At 35.1% G+C, this 13964-nt stretch overlaps 1 protein-coding gene across 11 annotated transcripts in view; it reads left to right on the top strand.

Moving 5' to 3' along the window:
• The first annotated feature begins 6415 nt into the window (after positions 1–6415).
• Positions 6416–13964, top strand: part of Liprin-alpha (PTPRF interacting protein alpha) — a 662751-nt gene continuing 655202 nt past the window's right edge. For all 11 annotated transcript variants that reach the window (XM_085941972.1, XM_085941974.1, XM_085941973.1 and 8 more), the window contains exon 1: positions 6416–6952. In XM_085941972.1, the coding sequence (XP_085798098.1) occupies positions 6704–6952 (249 nt within the window). In that variant the 5' untranslated portion in view covers positions 6416–6703. The remainder of the gene's footprint in view (positions 6953–13964) is intronic.

The raw sequence follows: 13964 nt of genomic DNA, 5'->3' as shown, positions 1-13964 counted from the left end.
AAGCTAGTTACGTCTCCAATATAACAATATTACAACACGGAATTACCGTTATATTTTGCAAACAAACATGTGTGTTTCTGTATTACAAAATCACAATAAATATTTCAATGAGAATTTAAACACAAAATAATACTTTCAGCGGTAATAGTTATGTAAAAGATAGAAAAAAATAGATTAACAGCCTCTTCAATACTACGTATGTATTTCTGACGTTTAATAATATGTCAAACGGAGAGTTGCTAGCGCCTCTACCGCCAAAGCTTGTATACTGCAATTGCATACTGCAGTCGACACTACCGGTTGACTTTTAATATACTTCGTTGAAGTAGGCTTGCGCTTACGTTGCGCAACCGGTCATAGTGCTTCATTCGTGAATTGGTATCCAGGAAGCGGGCCCCCAGGACAGGGTCTTTGGTACATATTACTAAGATTAAAGGCAGTATGGCGCTCTACAGTAACTTTTCCAATTGGTGTTCCAGGTAAAATTAAGAGTATTTAGTATATTTTAGGCTTTTTAGTATTTTTTTAATACATCCACTTGAATTATTGAATTGTCAAGTATCGACACATCAAAAATTGCATCGCATAACTACATTTTTTAAAAGCATAATTAACACTTTAAGTCAATTATTAGCGCCGCAGGCGACTTTTGTACTGTTAGGGTCAATTTGAGATCTGTGTTTATCTCACTTATCTGGTTGACTCACCACGCCCCCAGGCTACAGCCTTGTCAGCCCTTGTGGGGGCCATGCCAATGAGTCCCAAATACAAATTTTATTGGAAATGGTGTACAGCACATATAAATTCCAAATATGATGGTATAATTTGAAACTATTGAACAAGATCAGACGCAATAATTCCCGGTGCTCTGTTCAGTGGTGAAGGGTGGAGGTAGGCACTATTTATGTCGGATGTTAACAGCCCACCTCCACCATTTGTAACTGGCTCTATCGCGTTTTAAAAAATATTATCGCCATTGAACAAAATTATTTTTGATTGTTAATTTAATTTTGGGCTGATTGACTAGTAAATTTCCAGAGGGCAGTCTCAGACTAACAGTCCGACCTTGAATCTAACACTAGCATGTAATGAAATGGTACACATTGGCCATAGCGTGAAATTACCTCTAAATACATTGATGGTTTAGAAAGCAAATAAATGACTGCTGGACAAATACTGTCATACTGGCAATAAATACGAACGGAGGCTACCTAAAGCCGTGTTGACACGGTCCAAGTACACTTGGACCGAGCACCATCCAAGCGCACTCGTACGGGACATTTCATACAAATTACTCCTATCCAAGCTACTTGGGCCGCGTCCTACTCATCTAAGCTAGCTTGGATAGGAATAATTAGTATGAAGATATCTCATACGAGTGCGCTCGGTCCAAGTCAACTTGGATCGTGCTTGGATCATGTCAACGCGGTCTAAAAGATAAGGGCCAGGAGGTATGAAAGGAGCTAAGAGACATTTTTATCCAGCAGTGAATCAATCTAGGGTGATTGAGTATTTTGGACAGAGTGGAGTTTTATTAAAAAAAAATAGCAAATTGTGGTCATAATTATAAGGATTCACAGAACAGATTAATAAATAGAAACGTAAAAGCGATCGCCATGGACCAAGGTTCTGAAGCGGGGTAGCTTATTGTCTGTCAGCCATAAAACCAAAGTAAAATAACCTCATCGACTGTCCCCAAATATTGACCGCACGTTACATTAACGTGACAAACTGTAATGTGTATTATTATGATACAGACATAACTACTGAAAATGGCATATTCTTTAACACGTGTTTAAGTTTATCCCATATTTTTTTCACACTCTAGACCCCTAGCATGGTATGCCACATACATTAGTGTGCGTTTGTGTTGTTCTCACTGTCTTGTCTTTAAGTTTGTTGCATTGGAATATTAAAGCAAACGTTGGTTGCATGAATTCATGAGTTCTACGGGTCTTGTACTGACACAGGCCTCGCATGCTGTAGAATGCCAGGAGGAGTGGAGCCAATCATTTTGAGAAGCCTGTTCGACTGGCAACTAATCCGGCCCATGATCCTCAGTCAAGAAGTCCTGACGTACAAGAAGTATTCCACTCACAATAATAATTTGTATGGGGGTCTAAACAAAGAAGTCGAACCGAGTGGGACTCGAATTTGCGTCTTTCAATTTCTGGGTGAGTGCTTTGGGCCCTAAGCTATCGATCCGTCTATGATTCATGTGAATAATTTCTTATATTTACGTTTTAAACTGAGGTACTTCAAATTCCACCAATCAGGAGGCAATCTGCTTTTTGATCAATTAAGTTAGTAATGTCATTTACCATTTGAGTCACTAGGTTCAACTTTTTTTCTAATATGTATGTTTTTGAAGTTGTTCAAAACTGTTTTTTCTATAATAAAGAATCTAACATTCCTAAAATGCTTGTTATCTTTGATTCATTGGACGCGGGCGACTCGGCTACCGTGTCCCCGTTAAATGGCCAATAGATGCAATTAGCATGTTATTTAAATGTGGTAATAGATTTGTTCAATATTTCATATGAATTTAAGATTAGGGACCTACTTTTAATAAAAAAAAAGTTTATCAACATTTTGGTGCGAGCATACTCAAATCGCGTAGAAAGCGCAATGCGAGCATATTCTTGGGAACTCCGGGCTCAGTCAGTGATTAGTATTAGGGCAGACCACACGTGGACCATGGATTGTGCACTACTGATATAGATGAACTTATTAACTTATGTTAGGTGACAAACCACAATATAGGTAGTTCATTCTTCTTCCTCGGCCATATCTGCCGCTTAGCTGGAACATATCGTCGGTGTTTTGTAAAAAGGGCGAATCAACCATTTTGGCGAAATCGAGATTTTAATGAAAATACAATATGTACCCCACTAGCTTTGTTGTGTAAAAACGGCGATTTTTTATCTCCACAGGAAAGTACTTAAAAACGATAAATAACTAAAATTAAATTAATTAAAATTACGAAATAAAAAGCAAATGTGACATATTAGGCCTTTTAAAATATTATATAATAATACCTATTATAATGACAGTATTTTTTGTAAGCTTTATTATAAACTTGTTGGATATTTATAATCATCTACAGGTAAAAAACAAATAAATGTCAAAAGTTAAAAATCCTCCTGTAAAGTAGCATTTTGGTTAATTCGCCCTTTTTACAAAACACTGACGATATGGACACCACACTGCGCCTCCAAGAATCCCTGTTGCTAGCCAGTCATTTTGCGTCGTTCCGGGTCATACCAGTATCCCGTAGTTCCGCTGTATACATGTATAGATAGTATTTAGCAGCCTCCTCACTCACAGCGTGATGAGAAGCTGCTTGGTGCACTCTCTTATCTCCTCGTTACTCCTAGTCATCAAAATACTCAGTACTCAAAGGCACATCCAGCGTCCATCGCAAATATCTGTTCTCGAAGCCCAGCATACGGTTGCTCTGAGCCTTCGTTAGGTGCCATGATTTGCTACCGTAAAGGAGCACTATCAGAATGCAAGCATCGGATAGGCGGCATTTAGTTTTGACTGCGTCCTGGATACTTCGCATCGAGTTGAATCTTGCTCTAGCCAGTGAGCCATTCCCATTCGAATAGCGAGTTCTCTGAAAAATGCCAACTCCCGTAATGTGTACCCCCAGGTATTTGAAGCTGTAGACGCTCTGGATGTTTTGTCCATTGCTAATCAGAGGGAAATCTTGATGAGCACATGTTCTATTTATTACACAAAACGTTGGTTTTCTTCGTGTTAATTTTCAGACCAGTGCTAGACAAATTGTCATGAAGGGTCTTGAATATCCTCGATTGAGTTGTTCTTATTCCCAGTTATGACATCTGTTCTTAGGAATACAGCATTCCACAAACAACCAGAACTCTCTAATTTTTGTAAAGGTTTGGGTTCGGTTCCTGTGGAAATATCGAATATGGTCAGTTCTATCAAATATAAATGGGAACCCCGGTCTGGTTCTTTAAAAATACAAAATAGTTATGCCTACCTATCTAGGTACAAATAATGGATATTTTATTTCAATTTGAAAATTCAAAAAGTAGGTTTTTCAAGATAGCCTAACTACATCAAGCGTGTGTATTACAATCAGTAGCTATTTTGCCACATTAGAAAAAAAAAATTATAAAACATTAAGTAGTTACATTGAAATGTGTTATATTAAATACCTCATAGTTTTTTTTTAATAACTGTCTCCACGTGAATGATGTCCGAAAGTGAGTAAAAATATTACAAATGTATAATTCAAAAACTAATGGAACCCAATATGTTTTAGGTTCTGGTTATTAAAATTCGAGATGGAGGCGTTCCAAAATAATTCAGGGTTCTCAGGGTTCAGTTCGGATTACGTTTCTAACTTTGGCTACAACCTACAAACACGCGAAGTGTAATTTACTGCACAGGATATATAGTAGATGTAATGTGGATATATAGTTTGGCAAAAACTGCCAATAGATTATTTATATATTGCTTCTCAAACTTTTGAGGCTGGGATGTTATGAAATATGAATTTTATAATAGGCGTCTTACATCTACCTACTTGGAATAATTATCAACCTGGGATTACCGGATTAGTATTTTTTAAAACCCGGGGTCATAGGATCACACGAAAATAATGAAATATTGAAAGTGTTTTTAAATATCTATAACACTAGATTCACACATTCGGTAATGATTGACTGTGAATGAGTACCTATTTATTAAGGCTATACCTTAGTTGAGGCACGGTCTAACGTCTGACTTGGCGATGCACGGATTGCGGGTGCAAATGACACATGCCGAACGAAATATAATTTGTTATATAAATCCAACATGCGTCCATTTAATGTTCTGTTTATTTTTCTATTAGTAACAATAATAATATAGTCATTGACATGTTTTCTTTTTCAAGTAAATGGGTAATGTTTTTAGTCATCTTTGCACGATTTAAAAATTAATACCCCCGTCGCCATCAGGAAACAAATTGACGTGTTCCCAGCTCGACGTTCTCTCTCCGAATGCCGGCGAGTCGAAAATTTCATCGCGCCTATAGTTGAAAATTATTCGCCGTTTCACTGATGTATCGTCTAAGTTTTATATTTCACATAATGGATAATTATTTTCGGTAACTGTGCCGCAGATGATGTAGATTTTATAACTTTCTTTTTAGACCTAATCTAACCTACCCCAACCTAATATCAGAGACGTCCCTAGACAAAATGCCGCCCGTAGGCAGCCCCTAAATGCTGCCCCATTTCTATACAGTATTTTTTATCACCCTTTCATGACTAAGATATCTAAGAAATGTGTTGTAGGTATAGATATAGATACATTACTAACAAAATATATATCTACCACTAAATCTAATTTAAATGCCATCTCTGCTTCAATAGACAATATTGCGAGTCCACGATTTCAGATAAGTACATTTAAAAATACACCTGATGACTCGCGAGTGACTGGGAAAAACATTTTTTATACATTTTAAATTAGGTAAGTATTTACCTACCTATAATTCGAAAATCGGAACATGTCATTGCTATTGCTGATCATCAAGGACGTGACCTAAAAGGTTAACGAAAGTAAACTAGACATCGCTCTGTCTAGTTCTATTAAGCCTTGTATGTTAATTAATAGGTAGTACATTTTGTTTCTAACCAGTGAGCTGATTTTTTTAATGGGAAGATATTTCCATTATTACTAAGTTTAGGTAGCTATTTCTATATACACCTAATGATTCTCCTCGATTTGCCGCCCTTCGAGTAACTGCCGCCCCCAAGCAATGCTCAATCTGCCTACCCCCACGGGACGTCACTGCCTAATATAGTCTTAGTTTGTGATAATGATGCATCAAAATGTATGAAAATATTGGATCGAAAAGCCTATGCACCGACAGAAAAGGGTATTTATTATAATTGTCTATATGGAATAAACTGTTTTCTAAAAAAAAATATATATAAAAGCTCATCACAACATCTGCGGTACCATTACCTTATTTTCAATCTTGTAATCCTGTGAAATTTATGAAATGAATAATATTTTTTGTAGATTTCAGTATAATTTTTATTTATAAACCAACAATTTTATGTATTAAATTTCTTTTCTTTAGTTGACAATAAAATGTTTTTTATTCAAAAATAATTGGAAGTCCCAGGATATCAACATTTTCAATCCTGGAGTTTCGGGATCTAGTAATCGAGTGACACTCCAGGATTGCTTACCTTGCCCTCTATCCTTGGAAATAATTGGGTATATGAGATTTCATGAAATAACTTTTTTTGAACAATATTTATGAAAAATATCAATTTTATTGTCATAGCCTATCAGAGTCATCTGTTTATGTTGAATGAAAGTTATAATTAGAAAGTATAGTGCTGCCACCTCTGTAGAGAGTTGTCAATGGCCGCCGCCTGACGTCAGGATCCAAGATGGCTGACGGGCCGTTCGGTCGGGAAGTGTAGTGATGGGACTGGTGTGATAGGAATTTGTAGGTGTGTCAACCTAGATTTTCTGCTATAATGTCGTCAAATAGTTTAAATATATGTTTTACTGTGTCTATGGAGCTTTCAAAATATTTTTTAATGTTACCGTGTGCTAGATTTAGATAATGTTTGTATAGGAACATAAAACATCACTGCCTATTGTAAATCTTGGTGCCGCCAATCGTGAAGAGAACGACTAATATTTCTTATAGTGTTCATTTAAAATGTGGAATATGATGTGCGATGTGATGCCGACGATATCGGAGGACAGTATTAGCCAGAGAAGCTCACAATTCTCTGGCGAAAATGCGGATTTGGAGCAGCTGATGGTGTCTATGTTAGACGAAAGGGATAAGTTGGTAGACAGCCTCAGGGAGACGCAGGAGCGTCTCGGAGACACCGAAATTAAGCTGAAAGGTGTGGAGAAGCAGCGAGACTCCTTGCAGCGGCAAATCGCAGACAGTTTATCTCAGGTCTGTGGCTATTTCTTACACAATTTTACACACTACACGCGCAAGCAAAGACAAAATATGTCCATCGCACATCCCTCACTTTGCGTGGGAAGAAGGGTATATTTAAATATAAATCATTACTCGAACACCGAAAGGGTACTGCCGATGTCATTATTTTCACATTTTATTTGACAGCTTCGCTTACGATAAAAAAATGACAGTTCCTTCATTGGTTGTCTATTATCTATTCTCGCTGAGATCACATGTTTATTCATTTTCAACATTGTAATAAATACTTACTACGAAACACGACAATAAATTATATAGATACTCTTAAGATATGTATACAGAATGATAGTTTAGTAAAATATTAACCCCTTATAGTTTATTTTACCGACTGTCAAAAGTATGTCTGGGTTTTTATAAAGTGATTTAAAGCAATGCCGGTCTTCATTTAAATCGGCTGATATTCTGTCTAGCCTGGCACTATTGGGTTCTGTTCTGACGTATTTAATTTATGTATGTAATTTTTCATTCACCAGACATGGTAGTGAGAACGTGAATAGTATTTTACATTTTTTTGTAATACACGCGCCCTACAAAATACAAGTGCATTTTTCCAGTGATTAGTGACACTATCAATAAATAAATAAATAAAACAATACATGCGATTGCTTGCCTTGCTGCTATTAGTTTTAACGAAGGGAAGGTATACATATAATGTAATTGAATGATACTACAAATATCGTAGTGCAAATAATAATGAAGGTAATTAGTGCACCGCTCTTTTAAAAACATATTTTGAAATGGGAAAGACATTACCTCCTACTATGTTAATTTGTCACTAATGGATAAACTATCCCTAGCGATCCTGATTTTGAACAATTATTATTTGGTATCTACGTATCTATGGTCTCGACTCCTTTTAAATGTAATATTTTCCAGTAGCCAATAGTTTATTTTGTTGATTTGTACAATACAATATTTTGATATCCTAATACCTATTTAGGTAGGTTTTGTTGCGTAAATCTATCTAGGTAAATAGTTCATTATCAACAGGTACACTGTACCTACGCATGTTTACAAGGCTAAAACTAACTATGGATCGCGAAAAATATTGCAAAATACAATTTGACTTTAACGATGACGACGTCACGTTTGTAATGTGTAGGTATTTTCATTTGCCATTTTTCAGTTGAAAGTATAATAAGTACATTCACTTTAATTTTTACACAATATACTATTATGATTAGCTGAAAAACAATGTTGCATATTGTTAAAATATGGTTTCCGAAGAAATTTTCTGTTGGACATGTTCTATTCCTAGATATTTTACCAAAACACCTGCTCACATCAATAGTTTTCCAAACTTCTCTATTATTTCCATGATTTTAACCACTGTAACCCTCTAATTATACATCACAATAATAGGTTCTGGCATTAGGTACACTCCCCATCACGCGATAATGAGAAATAGCACGGGTAGTAAATTAGTGTGCCTACCTACTTAAAAAAAACTTTGTGTAATTTTGTTTTCAAATTCATGCATGTACTAATACGTTATATTGTGTAATATCTTAAAAATGTTCCTCTTCTGGTGTTATAGAGTAAAACTCTTGAGATGCGTCTTTTGATTTTCTTTTCTTAAAATATCGCTTTCTGAAAGCAACAGTGAGATTAAGTGAAAAAAGTCGATTTTGAGATCTTAAGTATGCTTGCTAATCAATTGCTGAAAGTTGACACATGTAGGTACATAATGAATCACTGAGATTTAAAAGAGATGTAATATCTACCCCATATAAAAAAGAAGAAATACCGCTGTTGTATTTATTAAAACATGTCATGTTACTTCAAAGCAACAGTGAAATATCTGAAATAACTCACTATTAATAATGTTGTACAAAAAATCTTACCATTATCATCTAACTAAGATTATAAACTGCAGAAAAAATATTGTTAACGGTTTGATTTGTATGAAATAAACATCTCGTAACTAGGATTTTTTACTTATTCCACTGTTGCTTTCTGGTAGCGATATGTCAAATATGTGGTACTTAATAACCAATATTATGATGTCGATATGTTTTAAAGGCAAGAACCTAATATCTGTACCATGACTTCACCATTCTCCAGAAATACATTCAATTAAGTAACATAACGCAATCCAAGTAAAATAATGTAAGTATGAAATGGTCGTTTAAGAGTTATGGATATGATTATGATACAATACTTTCGTATCTCAAACTCAAATAGTGTCAGCGAAAAAGCACTTTATACCTGTTGGTATATTATAATATACTACTCATTAATTTTCGAACACTAAAATCTAGTAAAATACTGTTGTATCTAAGTTACGATACCAAAATCCACATAAAAAACTAAAACGATGTTATTAAAAATATCAAATGTACTAATACGTAACTCAGAAATATTAAAATATGTACCTATCTATCTCAACATTTTTATGTTTAAAAGAAAGATGACAAATATAGTCAGTGACGTCCCTAGATAACATGCCGCCCTAGCCAGCGCCAAAATGCCGCCTCATTTTTTTATACAGTATTTTTATCAACCTTTCATGAGTCCAATATCTAAGAAATGTTTTGTTTGGATACATTACTAACAAAATATCAGACTAATTATTCGCAAATCTGCACGTGTCGTTTCTGGTCATCAAGAACGTCGACGGGCAACGGAAGTAAACTAGATATCGCGAACCCGATAAAACCAGTGAGCTGATTTTTTAATGGAAAGATATTTTCGTTATTACTAAGTTTAGGTAGCTATTTATATATATTCCAAATGATTCTCCTCGATTTGCCGCCCTTCGAGTAACTGCCGCCCCCAATCGACGCTCAATCTGCCTACCCCCACAGGACGTCACTGAATATAGTTAAAAAGAAATCAAGTTTTTTCCATAAACAAATAAATACTCATCCAAGATTCAAGCCACTATCCCTGCACATATTTAAAATATTTTAAGTAAACTTTTTTTACTTACTACAGTTTTGTTTACTGGTGGTGCAATATTAGGTATACTTATCTGATGCCTAGTCCTGACCGAAATACATCACGTGTGTTGTGCGTAAACAAATGAACTTTGTATAAAACTTGTTCAAAAGTCGTATAAAAACTCCTTGCGGACATTTTTATAATTTAAAATGTTTCGAAACAAATTTAATGTAGGGTTTTTTTAGTATTCCACCGTGAATGGAAAGCATTGTTGGCGTACTGTTTTTGGTCTGGATTAGGTTTAACTATCTTTTTAAATATACATAGATAAGATAACCAATATTATTTTATTATACATGGATAATACAAATACTTTGGTTTACATGATGACTCCGATGTGACAAAGATAAATTTTGATAGGAGAGACAGAAACAACTTCATAAAGACATAGATGAAGTAGACTCTTGTACAAGTAGACTCTCGAAATGACCTGATGCCTATTAGTGGGCGCTCGACATTATCGAGCGGTTTTAATAGCTCCGATCTGATGACTACGTACATTGGAGGTATTACGGACTTGGTAGGTTTCTATAATTATTTAACTACTATATTTTAATTTTAGTGGTATATGAAACATTTAAAGGTTATGTGGTCTAATATAAACTAACAAAATAGGTAGCAGATATGTAATACTTAATGATATAAAGAAAAACATGTTGACACATTTGTCACATAGGAGGTTTTAACAACTTTAACTTTAAGATAAAATACTCGATGTAGATACCCTTTCCTAGTCTCCTTAGTAAATAGTAGGCACATATTTACTATTAGACACTTCTTCATTGAAGATTGATTGTAGTCGAGTAATATAACAATAGTTCGGTACTTAAACCGTATATTTACTTCAGCATCCGATGTCCAGTTGCATGAAGATCTCCCTTCTCCTAGCTAAATCTCCAAAATTTCAGCTTACGTAGTTTCGACAAATTTGTTTAAAATTGGACTATTAACTGGTTTTAAGGCGGCCGACGTGGTCGTTTATTGCTTCTTGGGTACGGTTGTATGACGATGACGAATAAATCCAGAAATTATCCACTCACAGTTAAGTGTCATGGTCAGCCATTTTCAAATCCGGAAGATTTCATTATCAGGGGCCTTATGTTAGAACTTGCGAGTTGTAGTCGCCCGGTCGACATGACGTCATATGACATCATTGTGACGTACCACCAGAGTGATAATAGCATTCGAGAAAATAACGCTACTAAAATAGTGGCGTTATCCATTGTCCCCATACACAAATAGGTGTTCAGCATAATAATATCTATGGTGAGCCGTGTGCGTTGGACGGCTTGTCTCGAGCGTGTATTGGCTGACGTCACAATTACGTCATGTCGTCGGGTGACTTCATATCACTAGTTAGAACATAGGGCTGCAGATCCCCTATCTAATTTATTACTATGACTACAAAGTTAGTTAGAACTGTTATCAGCTTTTAAACGTATTTTTAGAAAGTAATAATAATAGTAATTAAATTAAGTACCTACTATCAAATGCGTTTTTAAAGTATGTATCGAGTAAACGGTTCAAATATGCTTACATCGCTCGATTCGTAAGCACTTACTCATATATTCGTGGAAACCGTGTTCATTCATAAAATAAAATTGAATGGTGACTATATTCTTCTGTTTATGTTTATTTTTTTATTGAGGATGGTCGATGTCTTTTAAAATTAATTATACCCCAATATATTACAACCCACTCCGTGCACTAACACACCAGCGCATCTATTCTATACACGAGACTGCTATCGTCGGTCATCGAGGGTAGCTTATCATAATGTTTGTATTGAGGTATTATAATTGTTACAATAAGCTAGCCGTCTAAACAGTCAAAACTGTCTATCTTGCTCTAAAAGTGAGCACGGCCAAGAGAGATACTGGTGACGGGGCTGTCTTTTAGTATTAATATTATGTTTACATAATATAATTCTCCACAATATGTTGACTGATCGTTTCTGAAGGTAGACGAGCCTTCTTATACAAATTTCATTCATTGGTAAGGTAAACATATAGATACGTGGAATGTGGTTGAAAAATGAAATTTAAATTGCAGTAAGGTTAATGTTTTTACATCATTGTTATCTTATTCTGTTAAAGCGGGTATATATATTTAAAATGCGTTTTTATTTAGTTGACAAATTAAGTCTACCTTCTATGAGCGATTATTGAATGAAATTCACGCACATATTCTGCTAACGTGGATTGATTATCAAACATCTACCGTTTTTGTGGCAATATAACATGCACTGTTGTGTTGAGATTCGTATTCATTCATTTTAGTGTTCATCATAGTTGGATCACATGTGTTCACGTCAAATTAAATGAAAAAAAAAATAATCACTACAATCTGCATAAAGAAAAATAATTTATTCAAATTATAGGTCGTGTGTTTTCGTGTTTTCGTATCGTACGATTTTCGAAATGAAATATTTACATAATTAAATGCTGTAAAGGTCGTTCGACATCTTTGGCGTAATTTAGCCATTCATGACAGGTATAGATATTCTATTCTTCTATAATCTATATTATTTTATTTATCTATCAAAAACTGTGTATATACCAACTATCAAGTTACTGTTCAATTAAGAAGTCCCAATGTGTGGGCAGCTCATTTATGCTTTATATAGACTGAAACCAAACACTAGGCCGCTAACACAGTTTAGACTTTAGAATATATCGACCCTTAATCGGCAGAACAACGTAAGCGACACTTTTTGGTAAATTGCGTTTTAAATGGAGAACTGTTCAATATCACCTAGCGCATAAGTGACAAAAATATTAGAGCCCGATCTCAATCGCGTGACATTTTTTAGGGTCTGTGCCTTTTAGCGTTTTAACTTGTATCGCATTATAAAGTAGAGCAAAACAACGTAACCGACGTTATTTGATAGTGTAAGCTACGGTACGGTTTATTCGGTGGTCCGTCTGGTAGTGAGTTGTGCGAAAACCGATTTGGGAGCAAAGCTCGCGCCGTCCAGTAAAACTGGCTGAGATAAAATAAACCTGGTAATAGAGTTTATTAAACAATAATTACCCGCCGTTACATCTCACTACTGTCGGAATAATCTACGAAGAATAGTATCTTCCTATAGATTTTTGAAATGTTAAAAATGTATAAGTATAAAATTTATACTGAAAATTTGGATTCTTTGAATGAATCCACTAATGTCGTGATTCGGAATGTTTTCAGAAACGTATTTAATAGACAGTAAGTTCAACTTGGGTTTTCATCTACCAAAAAAGATAATAGTGTTCTTTTTGCGAGAAAGTAACAAATATGTCTGGTGACGAGAGACTTCGGCTAATTGAAACGGATACTTACAAATGTCCCCTTACCGTAAAGGATAAATGCAAAGAGATGTTCTTTAATGATCTGGCCAAAAGTAAAAATCACAATGACATTTTGTGCGCAAGTTTTGACCTCGAGAAGGTGCTAAACACTCCCTAGTCGAAATACGCATACTATAATGAAAGTATCTACGAAAGTGGAACAAATAATGGATACTGCTTTTTATGGGGTGAAACTGATGGTAAACGTGGCAGTAATGAGATCTCAGCAATCATGCACAAATCTTTGGACAGGACTGACAAAGCGGGAAAAAATCAAGGAATTATTATACTGTGATTGGTCAGAATAAGAACCGGGCAACACTGGGTATGCTATCTTATTTTATGAAAAATTCAACTTTCATTGAATTGATAGAAATACATTTTCTATTACCAGTGGGTCTATTCTGTATTTATCGACCGCTAAAGTGATAAAGTGATAAATATTATCAAACTTAGGGTAGGTTTGTATTATAGAATTTGCACTTATTGTAGCAATTACAATACGTTGATTATAATTGTTGCAATAAGTACTAACACTTTTATATAAACCTACCCTAAGTTTGATAATATCTATCACTTTAGCGGTCGATAAGACAAGTATAGAATAGACCCACTGGTCGTACTACGATGCCGGTCGATTCCATTCATGCGACAATTGAGTCATTTATATAGTAGTTTGGGCACTATCAAAA

The sequence above is a fragment of the Rhyacophila brunnea genome, unplaced genomic scaffold (assembly GCF_057557595.1).
Source record: "Rhyacophila brunnea isolate RB1 unplaced genomic scaffold, BYU_Rbru_1.0 scaffold_14, whole genome shotgun sequence".
Classification (NCBI taxonomy): domain Eukaryota; kingdom Metazoa; phylum Arthropoda; class Insecta; order Trichoptera; family Rhyacophilidae; genus Rhyacophila; species Rhyacophila brunnea.
Note: the sequence above shows the minus strand (reverse complement) of the source record. Positions and strands in the feature narration are given on the sequence as shown.